General features: G+C 50.2%; 1 protein-coding gene across 1 annotated transcript; it reads left to right on the top strand.

Moving 5' to 3' along the window:
* The first annotated feature begins 504 nt into the window (after positions 1-504).
* Positions 505-1,782, top strand: LOC136519485 (homeobox-leucine zipper protein HOX18-like). The gene is made up of 3 exons (XM_066512877.1): positions 505-1,006; positions 1,162-1,241; positions 1,343-1,782. The coding sequence occupies exons 1-3, from the start codon at positions 635-637 to the stop codon at positions 1,596-1,598; spliced, it is 708 nt and encodes a 235-aa protein (XP_066368974.1). The 5' UTR covers positions 505-634; the 3' UTR covers positions 1,599-1,782.
* Positions 1,783-16,125: the final 14,343 nt, after the last annotated feature.

Genomic DNA, 16,125 nt, shown 5'->3' with positions numbered 1-16,125 from the left:
AACAAGGGAGGCTAGCTTTTACTGTCGTCTACAGTTGAAAATGGAGCAGTCCGGAATTATTATTCATCATCAATCAGTGATATGATGATGCTCTTAAAATGTCGTCAGTTTCAGGAACCATCGATGCCTGCATCTGATTCGCGGGAGACCAGGAAACGGCCCTCCTGGTCTTAACCGGCTGCCTTTCCATGCGTCGTCTCATCAGTGGCCAGTCCAATCGGAACATTTACCCTTCCTGCAAATCCATCTCTGCGTTCAAATATAAACGTCCACTCGCTTTAATTAGGACGATTAACCTCTCACTAATCCTGTGTCTTCTTCAATCCACACACGAAACTGACTTTGTCCTCTGCCGTTTTCGCTTCGCAATCGCAGGTACAAGGGAGTAGGAGCGAGCGAGCGAGCTAGTCGCCCGCCACTTGCGCCTATAAAGCAACAAGGCAAAGCCTTTCATACGCCGGCTACTTGCTTACTACTAGTCCTATTCTACTACTACTCCGGCCTAGACCCACCACCACTTCACCAGGCTGCTGCTTCTCTTCTCTGATCCGTAACGACCGATCCATCCCATCTTCTTCTTCGTCATCGCGCGCGGTGGTACGTGCGTGCTAGGGCTAGCCTAGCTACTAGCTCCATGTATAGCACTCGTGCCATGGAGGAAGAGGGGATCGGGAAGTCATGGCTTGGCCTGGGGATAGGCGGCGGCGGCGGCTGCGATCTGATGAAGCGGAGTCGACCACCGGTGCAGTTCGACCTGATGCTGTTCCCGCAGAGTGTCAAGGAAGAAGCTGCCGTGACGACCGCGAGCAAGAAGGCGGAGAAAGGTGCACGAAAGAGGTTGAAGGTCACGGCCGACGATGATGGCCAGTCGTCGCACGGCGGTCCGAGCCCCAGTGACGACGACGGTGCTGCCGGCGGCGCGGGCACGAGGAAGAAGCTCCGGCTCACAAAGGAGCAGTCGACGCTGCTCGAAGACACCTTCCGCGCCCACAACATACTCTCCCACGTATGCATCCTTCAGTATATGAATTTCTCAGTTCTAAAAAAAAGTATATGAATTTCTCATCCTGCACATATGGATTAATTCTTGCTTTTATACCACGTTCATGTCTAGTAGTAGAAACTGACGAAATAAAGGATCGTTTCATGCATGTTGGACAGGCTCAGAAGCAGGAGCTCGCGCGGCAGGTGAATCTAAGCGCCAGGCAGGTGGAAGTGTGGTTCCAGAACAGGAGGGCAAGGTATGTAAGAGTTCATGCATGCATGAAAAAATTAGTCTGCACTGGCCTCCGCTTGCATGCATGTTCTGAACTTGTTGTGCAAAAATATGACCTTTCGTCAGAACAAAGCTGAAGCAAACGGAGGTGGACTGCGAGATCCTGAAGCGCTGCTGCGAGAGCCTGACCGGGGAGAACCAGCGGCTGAGGCTGGAGCTCGCGCAGCTGCAGCGGTCGGCGGCGGCCGCTGGGCTCTACGTCCAGTCGTTCCCGGCGACGGCCACGGCCATGGCGATCGTCTGCCCGTCGTGCGACAAGGTCACCGTCACGAGCGGCGGCGGCGAGACAAGCGGCAAGATCTCCACCAGCTACTCCTCTTGATATGCTCGGTTTCAATGAGCAGTTGAGATTTCAGAATGGTTTAGTTTCGGGCTTCATGCTGTGGATTTATTTATGTAGATTATACAATACAAGTGTGCATGGCATCCATGCCACTAATAACTTGGGTATGACGACGACGACCTTACGATACGATCATACTGCAATTCTGCATGCTGTTGCAACATGCAAGCTAGCCCTGCTTTATATTAGCTTCATAGAAATGCTCCCAGATTGAAGGTCTGAAACATGGTTGTAATCAGTTACGATCGATTTGAGTTTTACGATAAACTCAAAGATCATCATCTAGCTAGCACCAATTATGTAGTCACGCCAATTGCTTGTTTTGTCATGTTTAGTTATATATAGCTATATATGCTAATACTCTTCCGGCCGTCTGATCGATCTTCACTAGTTCTTGGAATCTGGGATGAGAATGAGCATAGAAATTTTGATTTGTTGGGTATTTAATTTGTTTTCTGTCTGCGTTCTTTGATCCTTATTACTTCTGCATGGCACAGCAGTGCTCGTTTGCCATTTGCCAGAGCTCTTATCATATTGTGGTATTCGCGAATGCGGAGAGATGTAGTTCATGTGTACCACTAGTACTTTGGAAGTACTACGGCCCGTACGGTTGCCCCTGGCGAGTCAACTGTTGACTGTTGTTACCTGTGATACTGTTACCTTTTGCTGTCCACGTCCAGAAATGGTGCAAACTTCGTTTCCAGTTTCGGGGAAAATGCGTTGCAATTTCAAAAAAATAAAAAAATGCGTTGCAAAAATATACTACTCCCTCGGTTTCAAACTATAAAATATTTTAGCTTTTTTAATATATTATTTTTGCTATGTATTTAACCATAATGTATATCTAAATACTACTCCATCCCATAAAAAGAGCAGCTATGGTACTCGTATTAGTCAAACTTTCTTAAGTTTGAGTCAAAAGGTTTTTAAACGAAACAAAAAGGACGCTCATCCTTATAATTGAATATAAAAACATTCTATTTATTTTTTTTGCAGTCTTCTAATAAATATCATTATTGATACTCGCTCTGCTAAATGATAAGACGTTTTGTTTTTTTACATACAACTAAAATGTCTTATAATTTAAAATGGTGGGAGTACAAAATAAGACGAATAATAAAAAGTGAAAGAGAGAAAGAAAGAAAATTTAAATTTTTTTGATAGTATAAGGTTTATCTATAGATTTCCAGCTAGGCCAGGCACGTTGGGCCGGCCCGGACACGGCACTGAAAAGCACGGCCCGGCCTCCATAATGCCTGTGCCAGGCACGGTCTGGTCGTAGTGCCGTGCCTAGGCTGCCATGTCGGCCTGTAGTGTCGGCCTAGGCACGGCACGGCTGAAAGGTTCTAAAGGCTAGAGAGGGATGAATAGCCTATTGAAAATCTACAACAACACTAAACCAAGTGATTAGATAAATATGAGGCGAAGCAAGTTTTGAGCTAGCCTACTAAAAATGCAAGTCACCTACCATAATTCTAGTTGCTATAGTCTCTAAGCACACAAAGCCTATGTCACTACCACTAAGTTAGTGAGCTCTCAAAAACTAACTAAAGAGACTCACTAACCAAACTACACAAGCAGAAAAGCTAGCTCGCAAAACTAACTAAACTAAAGAGCTTAGCTAAACTAGAAAAGTAATGCAAGGTAGAGTGGAGGAGATATACCGACGTGGCAAGTGATCAATCAAGAATACCAAGGAGACAATGATGACACAATTAAATTTTCCCTCGAGGTTCACTTGCTTGATGGCAAGCTAGTCCCCGTTGTGGCGATTCACTCACTTGGAGGTTCACGTGCTAATAGGCATCACACGCCTAACCCACAACCAGGTGCCGCACAACCAACACAAGATAAGGATCCACAAGCCACACACAATCCACTAGAGTTATCTTTGGCGCTCCACTGGGGAAGGCACAAGAACCTCTCACAATCACCTTCCTCCGCTCGACGATCCACCAATCACCGGGCCATTTAGGTATTGACAAACACCAAGAGTAACAAGATCTCCACCAGCCCAAATCGTCCAACTAGTGCCACAAGATGCTAGACCACTAAGCAATGCACTAGAGGCTCTCCAATCTCACTCAAGATGATGAAATCAAGTGTGCAAGTGAGTGGAGTGGTGTGCTCAGCTCCCAAAGGGTGTATGCAGCTGTTAGAAGTGCCAAGAGGGCGGCCAAGGCCAGCCACTAGCTCAATTTGTAAGCCCACAAGCAAATAGAGACGTTGCCCCTTGGAGCCAGCTTTTGCGAGGTCACCAGACACGGTGGTGGTGGCACCACCCTAGGGGTGGTGGTGCCCCCCAATGGTCGGCCCAACAGCTAGTTTGACTGGCCAAGCGGGCACCAGATAGGCGGCGGTGGAAGCGCCCCAGGGGTGGCGGTGACCACCTGGCCAGCTGCCTAGAAACCCTCTTCTCTAGATTTTTATGGCGGTGCACCGCCCTTAGGGCAGAGGTGCCCGCGGCGGTGACCACCTGACGAGATCCTGATATATAGGTATGTTAAGCCTCGGCTCTAATGGTTCCTGAACAAAGAAGACCCCTCGACCGACCCCTTCAGGATCGCCCGGGGGCTCAGGGGCTATGCCCATTCGGCACGCTCACGCGTACCCTCTAGCAAAGATATCCGACAGAGCCTGACTCAACCGTAGCTTTCGCCTGAGGCTCGGGGGCTTCTCCGAGCCGTGGGCTCCCAATCTACGGCACCTCCGGGCCTGGCCCTTGGCTCATGCCTAGCTAACGATGCTAGCCAAGGCCCGAGCATAAGAAGACAAGCCCAAGGCTACCGATGCCCGGGGGCTCCTTGGCGTCGCTCCCTAGGCGTGCCCATGCCAACTGTTCCTCCGATAGGGTCACGTCTAGGGCGTGACATAAGAAGACAAAGCTTCCCATGGCCTCCGGGGGCTCGAGGGCTTCTGGGCTCGCGCGTCAGCCCCTAGAGCCGACCTCCTTCGCCACCAAGAAGACTCTAAAAGGTCTCACCTAAGGGAGGCCGGTCCAAGCTGACATCGTCTAACACATAGAGTGTCAGAACAAAGCAGCCGGTCAATGCCTAGGCTTCTTCGGCTCCAAGACACCTCGACGGTCCATGGCGCACCACTGCAAGGCCCTCCTAGACATCGTCTGCTCCAAGAGGATCACCCCGATCGCGTCCCTCATCGGGGGTGCTACCCACTCATGGTCAGCCCTATTGTGGGCACCATGTGCCTTACCAAGGTGCTGATGGATGGGGGCAGTGACCTCAACATACTCTACGCCAGCACCCTCGATAAGATGGGATCCCTCAGAGCACCCTATGCCCCAACAAGACGTCGTTCTGTAGGATCATGCTAGGGAAGGAAGCCGTGCCCCTCGGGTGCATCTAGCTCAATGTCACCTTCGGCCAGCCAGACAACTTCCGCAAGGAGCCACTGACCTTCAAGGTCGTCGACTTCCCCAGCGTCTACCATGCCCTCCTCGATCGACCGTGCTTCGCCAAATTCTTGGAGGTCCCCAACTACACTCACCTCAAGCTCAAGATGCCTAGCCCAAGGGGGGTCATCACCGTCGAGTGCAGCTTTGAGCAAGCCTACTACTGCGAGCAAGACTACGTCGCCCAAGCAGTCATGCTCATCGCCCCCTGTGCTCTTGATGGCCCTAGCCACGACGCAGGAAGGGCGCTGATGGGAGAAGTAGCCAAGACGGCAGCGGTGCTTGATCAACCGAGCATCGGCAAGGCGGTCAAGACCCTTGTTGACAGCGGTGGCTCGGTTGCCCCCCCATCTAGGGGCTCAGCTCCCTATAAGGGGCTGACTTGATTGAGGTGAGTTCTGACCTTTCCCCATGAGGGAAGGCCATTGTCGAGCCATCTGCCCAGAAGTGATGCCTCCCGAGCCAAGGCCCGCCTGCCGACCTCCCTCACCGGCCTACCTCTCCAACAACAAACACCAAGATAAGGCCCATCCTCCCAACCCTCTTACTTCGCTTACCTTTGTTTTCTCTATTTGCTGTCTTCCATGACCCAAGCCATCCCAGCGATGGCTCGACCGCACTAGAGGATCGACTGAGCTAACCACCTGTTGACCTTTTCTGAAGGAGGAGCGCTGTAGAAGGCCCTCGAGCGAGGTAAGGACAGGATGGACGGAGCAGAAGGAGCAGATAAAAGATCAACAAGGCACTAACATAGCGGCCCCGGCCATCGTGTTAATAGCTATGTCCTCTTTCCCCTCTTTTGTGTCCATTTTGTTTTCTTTGCAGTTATTTGCCTATCTCTCGATCCTTCATTAGATCGTTCCATCCCACCACATGCCGGTCTAGGGCCCCTAGAAGGGGCATCGCCAAGGGTTCAAGACTGGCCCACTGGGCTTCAAGGTCGCCTGAAGCAACTAAAAGTGTGAGGGACGCTTGAGAGACGAGCCCACGTGGCTATAGCTGTCTGGACAAGCGATGTCCGAGTACTAACCTAGAGCTGCCCGTGGTGACCCAACAAGGGAGGCAGCGAGCCCCCAAGTGCCGACAAATGGGCTTAGGAACTATACGAGTGGCTTGGTCGGGAAGCCAAGGATCTCCCCTCTATGGGACATGACCAGGGCACAGAACGACCGTAAACCTAGGGTTCTCATGGACTTACCCGCTAGCAGCACGGGCGCAATGATCTTGGCCAACGATGCCATTGTCGTAACAGCCCAACGAGGGATTAAGTTTCTAAGCATGACTCAAGAACAAAATAGGATTACACACAAAAGTAATTTCATTTCATCAATTGGGAACGACCCGATTATAATATACGGCGGCAAAAACCGCTACAAGATGCAGAGTACCGACACCACAGCTAGGCACCAGGGGAAGCCCACCGGCGACCGGCCATGCAAGCGACCCCGCCTCCCCTGAAGGTCGGTCCTCATTGAGACTGGAGTGGGGGGGGGGTCAGGGCCTCGAGCCCAGAAGCTCAGCAAACTGCTCATAGGAGGGGCAGAGCGCATTGGGAAGAGACAGAGATGTCCTAGCCGCTGCTTGGAGATTGCCACCATCCACAGCAGCCTGAGCCCCCTAGAGAGGGCCTCGTCTGGCCTGACCATAGGACAGGAACGCCACAGCCAAAATCCTAGGTGTCCCTAGGCCTCATAGGCGACCATAAGCCTGCGGGTGTCCACGTGGCACCACCTCGCCCTCGACGCTGCTGCCTTCACTGACGAAGCTACGGAGGCGACACATGACCGCAAGCTCGATAGCCCGCTACCCCGTGTCGACGTAGGTATGACATCACACCAACAACGAGCCACCAGATCACGGGCCCAGCTGCCTTGGGCCAAGCCCCGTGGCTCGCTGGAGTCCTTCCACCTTCGAAGAAGCAGTCGCTCGGTGGACAACACCAGGCTCACTCAGAGGGAAGCATCGCACTTCATCGCCACTGCAATCACTGCTGAAGAAGATGGATTTGAGGAAGAAGAAGAAAGGGGGCCAGAGGAAGGGATTGAAGATGCCGCGTCGCCTTTGGGCCTCCCTTTATAGCAAAGGCGGTGCGCCGTGAGTGGCTCTGGGCCCTCTGATTAGCCATCAATGGCTACAAATGACCCTAGGGAACCGGCTAGGTGTCCCTTCAATCCCCGCAGCACACCTCTGGGTGGTTGCATGACGACGACCTCGCAACAAAGACGGAGTTAGGGAACCACTGGCAATGAGTCAAGTCCCCGCTCCACTTTTTACCACGCACGCCGCCCACTCCGCGCATGCCTCCTCTCGGGACTTAGGGGGATACACCTCCCCCTAGGCCCACCGGCTATCGTCGATGGCTCAGATCCACACACACCAAGTGCCACAGCTCCTCCTCCACTAGATCTGCTCCACGTGGCCCTAACATCCCATCTCCCAGATGAGATGGGACGGTGCGGGGGCACGCACACGCATCATAGCTCCTCCACCAGGCATGATAGCCTAGACACCATCAACCGCCTGCGTAAGGCATCAGCGGATGGGACACGCCTAGAAGCCACCCCTTCGCTAGCAAGGAGGTCCCACAATGGCCTGGGGGTGTGCGCAAGCTTCACAGATGGAGCAGCCCAACCCCCTGATCAATGGGCGCTCGGGTGGCGCATCCCCTAGAAACCAACTGACTCCCCGAAGTTGGGTCAGGAGCCGCTGTGTAGTGGGCCCAATGGGGGCCTCCGTCCGAGCCTCGGCATGCTCCGACTTCCCTGATCTATGGTCATAAAGGGTCAGCCCTAGAAGGCCGGCTCGAGAGCATCATGACATGTTATCACAGCCCTCAAAAGGCCGTGGAGCTCCGTATGATCAGATGGCCCTGAGCCAGACCCAACGCTCTTGATCACCCAGCCCACGGTAGGTTTCGTTCAGAAAGGAGGGCACCCCCAGGCCTACGGTTGATGACTCCCAGATGAGCTCACCGAGCCGACATCGTTTGACACGCGGAGTGTCAGAACAGAGCAGTCGGATGATGCGCAGGCTTGTTCGGCTCCAAGACACCTCGACGGTCCACGACGCACTATTGCAAGGCCCTCCTAGACTCCGGTGCACGTAGACCATAGACTAGAACCCTCAAACCGCCTTGTACCCAACCTATCTCATTATATAAGGGATAAGGTCGGACCTAGAGGGGAGAGGATCCGAGTTCGATCACCGAACACTCCATTCCATTCCATATGCCTCCACTTTGCACTGAGAGCAAGGCAACCCGGTGAGGGGCACCGAGAGCCCCTCCTCCACTGCTTCCCGCCATCTCCTTCCTCTCCGACGAGGGGGAGACTCCACCGATGGTGAGGCAACCTTAGGATTAGCACCGAGCTAACCTCCCACCAAACTTTCTTCCTTTACACTCTATTGTGACCCCTAGATTTTGGGTGCTCTTGAGTATAAGGATCATCAGCTGCTGGACGTAGGGACTAAATTGGCCCAAACCAGGATAAAACATTGCATCTTCTCTACGTGATTCTTGTGTTCCTAAGTCCACCCGAGCCATCGAAGACCCCGTACTCTGACACCGACTCGAACAACATGCTTGCTGTGGTTTTGACCCCACGACAGCTGGTGCGCCAGGTAGAGGGCAGTGTCAAGTGTGTTTCTATCTCTATGGTGGCCTGAGCCACCCACCTCATCACCGGAGCAAGCGGCACTGCCCCAGATGGTAGTGTTCGCTTCCCCACGAGTTCTCCATCGCGACCGGTGCCTTCGCTCTGGACCAGGTCCTCAACTTTGGGAGCCTGGCCTACATCGCCGACTGCCATGACAAGCTTCGTCCACTTCACAGGACTGCACCGGTGGGCAACAAGCCCTCAGCGCCGCCTCCTCTGCCAGGACTCTTGGGAGCGGATCTTGTGGTTTTGGTCTGTCAGATCCGGCACGGTCTAGGCATGAGCCCTATTGCGTTAGACCACCAACAGATGTTCTACATGCTGGCCAATGTCCACCACCATATTGCCACCGGTGAGGTGGTCCCACCGCCTGATCGTTTCTGGTACTACTTCTAGAACCTGCCTTTCGGGATACAGAACACGACGGCGTCCTTCCAGCTAGAGCTGGAGCACCTCATCAGTCGCGAGGCGCCGTGGAGCATCATCCTCTTCGGCATAGCAGGGACTAATGTCCCCTCGCTCTGCACCTTCCTCAAGGTCTTCTCATGGAATGGACTAGAGTACCACTTTGATGCCATCGACTATGACGCCCCGCCACGCATGTGCTACCACATCAACGGTGATGATCTTGCTGAGGAGGCGCCCGGGTTCACGCCGCTGGATTAGAGTCCCCATAGCCATGCAGCCTACCTTCAGGAGAAGGCAGACCGCTTGTGCGCTAGGCAGGTGGACTTGGAGGCTACCGAGGCAGAGCTCGAGCGTCAAAGGCAGGACTTTGCGCGGCAACAAACCACGCAACCTCTCAGTGATGACGACGACACCCGCATAGGGGCCCCCAGCAGCCTCTGCTTCCCCCACGCGGCGTACAACATGGTGGTCGTCACTTGTCACTTAGAAGACATCTCTGACATGCCTGACCTAAAGACCAACGAGCGACTGAATGAGGTGAGGTGGTAGTAGGCTGAAAGTTTAGCCTCTCGACACCGTGCTACGCTCTCCTGGACATCCCAGACGATGACCACCGCCAACGGGGGGTGCTCTGGTGCTCATACCCCGTAGGTGGTGGAGAGCAGCCATGAAACCTCCAACAATAGCTCCAACTGGCCGCAGACCTAGGGCACCAAGCCTCGGTAGGAACAAAGGCACGACCTTTCTCCTCGGTGTCCCCCCCGCACGGCACTGGATCGGTGACAACCATGATGTTTGCCACACCATCGTGGCCAGATGCCACGCTCAGGCGTAGTCCTATACCCTTGAGCGATGGGGCGGCCCCTCCGTCCTAGATGACTTCGTCCCTTAGCATTCAGGGCAGCGATCTGGGTGGCCCCCTACCCCAGGCATTTTCAGCCGCCGACGTATATCTCTAAGTATGATGGCGAGACCAACCCAGACCATTGGCTGGAGGACTACCACCTCACCATGAAGGCTGGGGGGGGGGGGGTAAGACAATGACTTTGCCATCCAGCACCTTCTCCTGCTTCTGTCAAGCTCAACCAGGGCTTGGCTCGAGCAGCTCGAGCCCGGCAGCATCCGCTACTGGGGCAATCTTTGTTCAGTCTTCATCGGCCACTTCTAGGGTACCTACACCTGCCTGGGGAACTCTTGGGATCTCCGCAACTATAGGCAGGAGGCTGATGAGACCCTCCAAGAGTACATTCAGCGCTTCTTCAAGAAGCGCAATGAGCTCCCAAACATCATCGATGCCAACATGGTCAACGCCTTCATCTGCGGCATGACCTACGAGGTGCTCATCCACATGCTCGGCTGCAAGACCTTCGCACGACGTGGGAGCTCTTGGATATCACCACCTAGTATGCCATCGGCGAGGAGGCTGTCTAGGACAACTTCCACGACAAAGCCAAGGCCACCATCCACCTTAGTGGTGGTGACAGCGCCGATGATCCTACCTTGTCCCAGCGACGCCGTGACAGGTGGAATAAGGACCGGAAGCACCACGAGGAGGAGATGGTCGCCTCGTCTAACCACATCGCTAGACCTTAGCCCTACAAGCGCGTTGCATGCCCATAACACTTCAAGAAGGCGCTCGAGTCCCCCTAGCCGTTCCATAGGGGGCAGATGAAGCATCTTCTCAAAGACTACACCACCATGAAGGGCTACATCTATAGCACCCTCGACCAATAGGGCAAGGCCTAGAAGCCTACCCCAAAGACCGACAACCCAGTGGATGGTGCTTAGAAGGAAGACAAAGAGTTCCCCGAAACCGAGCGTTGCCTCAAGATCTTTGGGGGCTCCTAGGCATATGAATCCCGCTGACAGTGCTGCATCACCGAGTGGGAGGTGAACACCTTTCACACCCTTGCCGCCCAACGTGGCTCCGATGGTCCACCTTCAACCAAGAGGATCACCCTGATCATATCCCTCAACTGGCACCTTCGGGCCTAGCCCTTGCCTCCTGTTCGGCTAATGATGCCAGTCAAGGCCTGGGCACAAGAAAACAAGCCCCAGGCTACTGATGCCCGAAGGTTCCTCGGCATCACTCCCTAGGCATGCCCCTACCAAATGCTCCTCCAATAGGGTCACATCCGGGGTGTGCCACAAGAAGACAAAGCTTCCCATGGCCTCTGAGGGCTCGGGGGCTTTTGGGCCCATGTGTCAGCCCCTGGAGCTGACCTCCTTTGCCACCAAGAAGACTCTAGAAGGTATCACCCAGGGGAGGCCAGTCCAAGCCGACATCGTCTGACACACAGATTGTTAGAACAGAGCAGCCAGACAATGCCCATGCTTCTTTGGCTCCAAGACACCTCGATGGTCCACGGCGCACCGCTGCAAGGCCCTCTTGGACTCCAACACACGTAGACCATAGACTAGAACCCTCAAACCACCTTGTACCCATCCTATCTCATTATATAAGGGATAAGGTCAGACCTAGAGGGAGAAGGATCCAAGTTCAATCATAGACACTCCATTCCATTCCATCTACCTCTACTCTGCACTAAGAGCAAGGCAACCTGATGAGGGGCACCGAGAGCCCCTCCTCCACTGCATCACGCCATCTCCTTCCTCTTCGATGAAGGGGTGACTCCACCGGTGGCAAGGCAACCTTAGGATTTGCACCGAGCTAACCCCCCTACCAAACTTTCTTCCTTTACACTTTGTTGTGACCCCCTAGATTTTGGGTGCTCTTGAGTATAAGGATCATCAGCTACTAGACGTAGAGACCAAATTGGCCTGAACTAGGATAAACCGTTGCATCTTCTCTGTGAGATTCTTGTGTTCCTGAGTCCACCTGAGCCACCGGAGACCCCATACCCTAACACCGACTCGAACAACATGCTTGCCACGGTTTTGACCCCATGCCCACACCCCAGTTTCACCCAGTCTCTGGATAAAAGAGGTGGTGCCACCGCCCCACCAGTGGCGGTGACCAGGTAGTGCACCGCCCTCTCCATGGCGGTGAACACCGGACACACTGGTGCCCACGCCTCCACTGTAGATCTTGGCCTCCTCAGCCGATCACCGCCATAGGGGTGGTGGTGCACCAGACAGGGGGTGGCGTTGCCCCGTGGCAGCACCCCGAGCCTGACAACGCCTCCTTTTCTTCTCCTTTTTACCACCTTTGCAAATATGCTAACACTCCAAGTGTTTCACCATCACGTGCAAGTGTGTTAGCATTTTCACAATCATTTTTCAAAGGTTAATCATTTTCTCACCAAATGTGCACTAGGCCTAAAATGCATATGCATGTTTTCCAACACCTAGTGGCACTAGATGATCGAGTTGTCCAATAAGAGCTCCCCTTTTAATAGTATGACAATCTATCCTAAATGTGATCACACTCTCTATAGTGTCTTGATCACCAAAACAAAATGGCCCTATGGATTTTACCTTTGCCTTGAGCCCATTTTGTTTTTCTCTTTCTTATTTTCTAAGTCCCAGAGCTTGATCATCACCATGGATTCCACCATCACCATGATCTTCTCCATTTGCTCCATTACTTGGAATGTGCTACCTATCTCATAATCACTAAAGTAATAGGTTAGCTCTTTAGGGTTTCATCAATTCACCAAAACCAAACTAGAGCTTTCAATCTCCCCCTTTTTGGTAATTGATGACAACCCTACCACAAAGATATGAATTGAAATTCAAGTGAATTCATGTTGCTTGCCCAAGCATATATACCATGTGTAAAAAGGATTTGGACAAGTTTCATGAACCCCAAATTGGTAGCATTAGCTCCCCCTACATATGTGCTAAGAGTTTAGATTGAAAGCTTGCACATATGCATGGATTTGAGTTGTGGGAGAGCAATGTCTAACAAATGATGCTAAGGTATAAGAGATGGATCTTTGAAGCATAATACCAATCGGAGTGTACCAAATATACCATCCTTAGCACCATTGCTAGTTAGATACCACTTGGAATTACTTGCAAAACACAAACACTAGATACCTCATGAGATCAACATTATAAGCAAGGCTCTAGCACCACTTGTGAAAGCAAGGCAAGTAAGCAAGGCATATCTAACTATCACCTATGCATGCTAGATTTCATTTCATCATTCAAACCTACAACTAGCATACACCACACAAGCATGTAATTTTGATTTAAAACTTGTGCCATGCAAGCAAACGTATGAAATGCACATTCAAATGCATCAATCAAGTCTATGAGCTTGCTCCCCCTACTTGTGTGCTCAAATTTTAATTGATCCCCTTACTTTCATATATCTCCTCCTATGTCAAAGTTTTCCCCCTTTGTCATCTTATTCCTATCTTTGGGCACTAATTTCTCCCCCTTTATCATCAATGACCACAAAGGTTTAAGTTTAGATAGGTTAAGATTATCAATGTCAATCAATGGGGTGAGGATCATTTTTCCAAGTTTGATCTAATCTAGAACACTTGCCAAAGATATTTAACTCGGTTTGATCCAAGGACAAGCTTCTTCACACCTTGTTTCAAGGGTTATCTTGACCATGTTGAGTTAAACACTTATAGCTCATTTTCTAGATCAAACACTAGGTTCACAAGCCACGAACATGTCATATGCTACCACTAGATCAAGTCAAGCATAGAAGCAATAGTGGTACCATACAAGTATCAAATTCATTTGATTTTCATGAATGAGCCTATTGAATGTGAGGAATGACTAGATGCACTAAACATGTCCTTAGCATAGGATGTATGCATGCTAATCAACTTTTACCTTGGTTGCTCCAAGGAGAGGCATGCCATATAAGTGGGGGTGCATTAACACATATTTGAGAAATCCAATATGTTTAACTCATTCCTTAGCTTGCAAAACATTTTCTCATCAAGTGGCTTGGTGAATATGTCGGTAAGTTGATCTTTGGTGCCCTCACTCTCAATGCAAATGTTCCCTTTTTGTTGATGATCTCCAATGAAATGGTGGTAGACATCAATGTGCTTTTATTCTTGCATGTTGAACCGGATTGTTGGTTAACTTGATTGCACTCTCATTGTCACATAGCAATGACACTTTCTTGAACTTGATTCCAAAGTCATTCAAGGTGGCTTTCATCCAAAGAATTTGTGCATAACAACTACCGGCGGATATGTATTCGGCTTTGGCGGTTGATAATACAACACTATTTTGCTTCTTTGATGACCATGAAATAAGTGATCTTTCCAATAGTTGACAAGTGTTTGAGGTGCTCTTCCTTTCAACCTTGCATCCCACATAGTCAGAGTCCAAATAGCCAACAAGCTCAAACTTTGCTCCTTTGGGATACCACAAACCAACATTTTGTGTATGCTTCAAGTACCTCAATATTCTCTTTGTAGCCTTCAAATAACTTTCTCTTGGTAAGGCTTGGAATCTTGCACACATGCACACACTAAACATGACATCCGGCCTTGATGCGGTCACATAGAGTAGGTTTCCAATCATAGACCGATATAACTTTTGATCCACCATGTTGCCACTTGCATCACTATCCAAATTGCCATTTGTTCCTATTGGTGTACTAATGGCATTTGCTTCATTCATGCCAAACTTCTTGAGCATGTCTTTGATGTACTTGCCTTGACTCACAAATATACCATTCTTCAATTGCTTGATTTGAAGTCTAAGGAAGTAACTCAACTCTCTAATCATGGACATCTCAAACTCATTAGCCATCATCTTTCCAAACTCTTTACAAAAGTCTTGATTGGTTGATCCAAATATGATATCATCAATATAGATTTGCAACACAAACAAGTCCTTCCCAATCTTCTTGGTGAAAAGAGTGGTGTCAACCTAGCCCATCATGAACCCTTTAGAGAGTAGGATGTCCCTCAACCTTTTATACCATGCTCTAGGTGAAATGAGAAGTGCTCACAAAGTGATACCAATCTTGATCTTGTTTGTACACCTCTAGAAATATCTCCAATAATAGTGTCTAATGGATAATCCCTTGCAATATTGGCTAGTTGGAGTATTGAAACATTGTTGCTTGCACTTGCTTGATCATTAGGTTGAGATGATGTACTAGCAACTTGATTTTGCACATTGTCATGAGACCAACTTGTGCTTGCTTGATTTGTATCATATTGCACATTTGAGTTAGAGAGCACTTGCACTTGATCATCTTCTTCATCAATCACTTGCCTTGGCCTCAATTCACCAACATCCATGTTCTTCATGGCATTTGAAAGTTGAATGCCTCTTACATCTTCCAAGTTCTCATTCTCATCTTGGGAACCCTTGGTTTCATCAAAATCAATATCATGCATCTCTTCAAGTGTACCACTTGCCAAATTCCAAACTCTATATGCTTTGCTAGTGGTTGAGTATCCAAGCAAGAATCCTTCATCACATTTCTTGTCAAACTTGCTCAATCTAGTGCCTTTCTTCAATATATAGCATTTGCAACCAAATACCCGAAAATATGCAATGTTAGGCTTTCTACTATTCAAGAGCTCATATGGTGTCTTTTCTTTCAAGGGGTGACAATAGAGGTGGTTGCTACAATAGCAAGCCATGATGATTGCTTTGGCCCAAAAGGATTGACTCACATTGTACTCACTAAGCATAGACCTTGTCATATCAATGAGTGTTCTATTATTCCTCTCAATAAGGCCATTTGATTATGGAGTGTACTTGGCCAAGAATTGATGTATAATTCCAAAGTCATCACACAACTTATCAATTCTAGTGTTCTTGAACTCACTTCCTTTGTCACTTCTAACCCTCTTGATGGTTGTTTCAAACTCATTGTGAATGCCCTTGACATATGATTTGAATGTTGCAAACACATCGCTCTTGTCCACTAGAAAGAATGCCCAAGTGTATCTGGTATAGTCATCCACTATCACAAAGCCATATTTGTTTCCACCGATGCTAGTGTATTATGTTGGCCCAAACAAGTCCATGTGCAATAACTCAAATGCTTTATTAGTGCTTATTATGTTTTTCTTAGGATGGGTGTTTCTAACTTGTTTGCTGGCTTGACGAGAGCTACAAAGCTTATCAT

Source organism: Miscanthus floridulus, chromosome 18 (assembly GCF_019320115.1).
Source record: "Miscanthus floridulus cultivar M001 chromosome 18, ASM1932011v1, whole genome shotgun sequence".
NCBI classification, from domain to species: Eukaryota; Viridiplantae; Streptophyta; class Magnoliopsida; order Poales; family Poaceae; genus Miscanthus; species Miscanthus floridulus.
The sequence above is the reverse complement of the archived record's forward strand: the minus strand, read 5'-3'. Positions and strand labels throughout refer to the sequence as shown.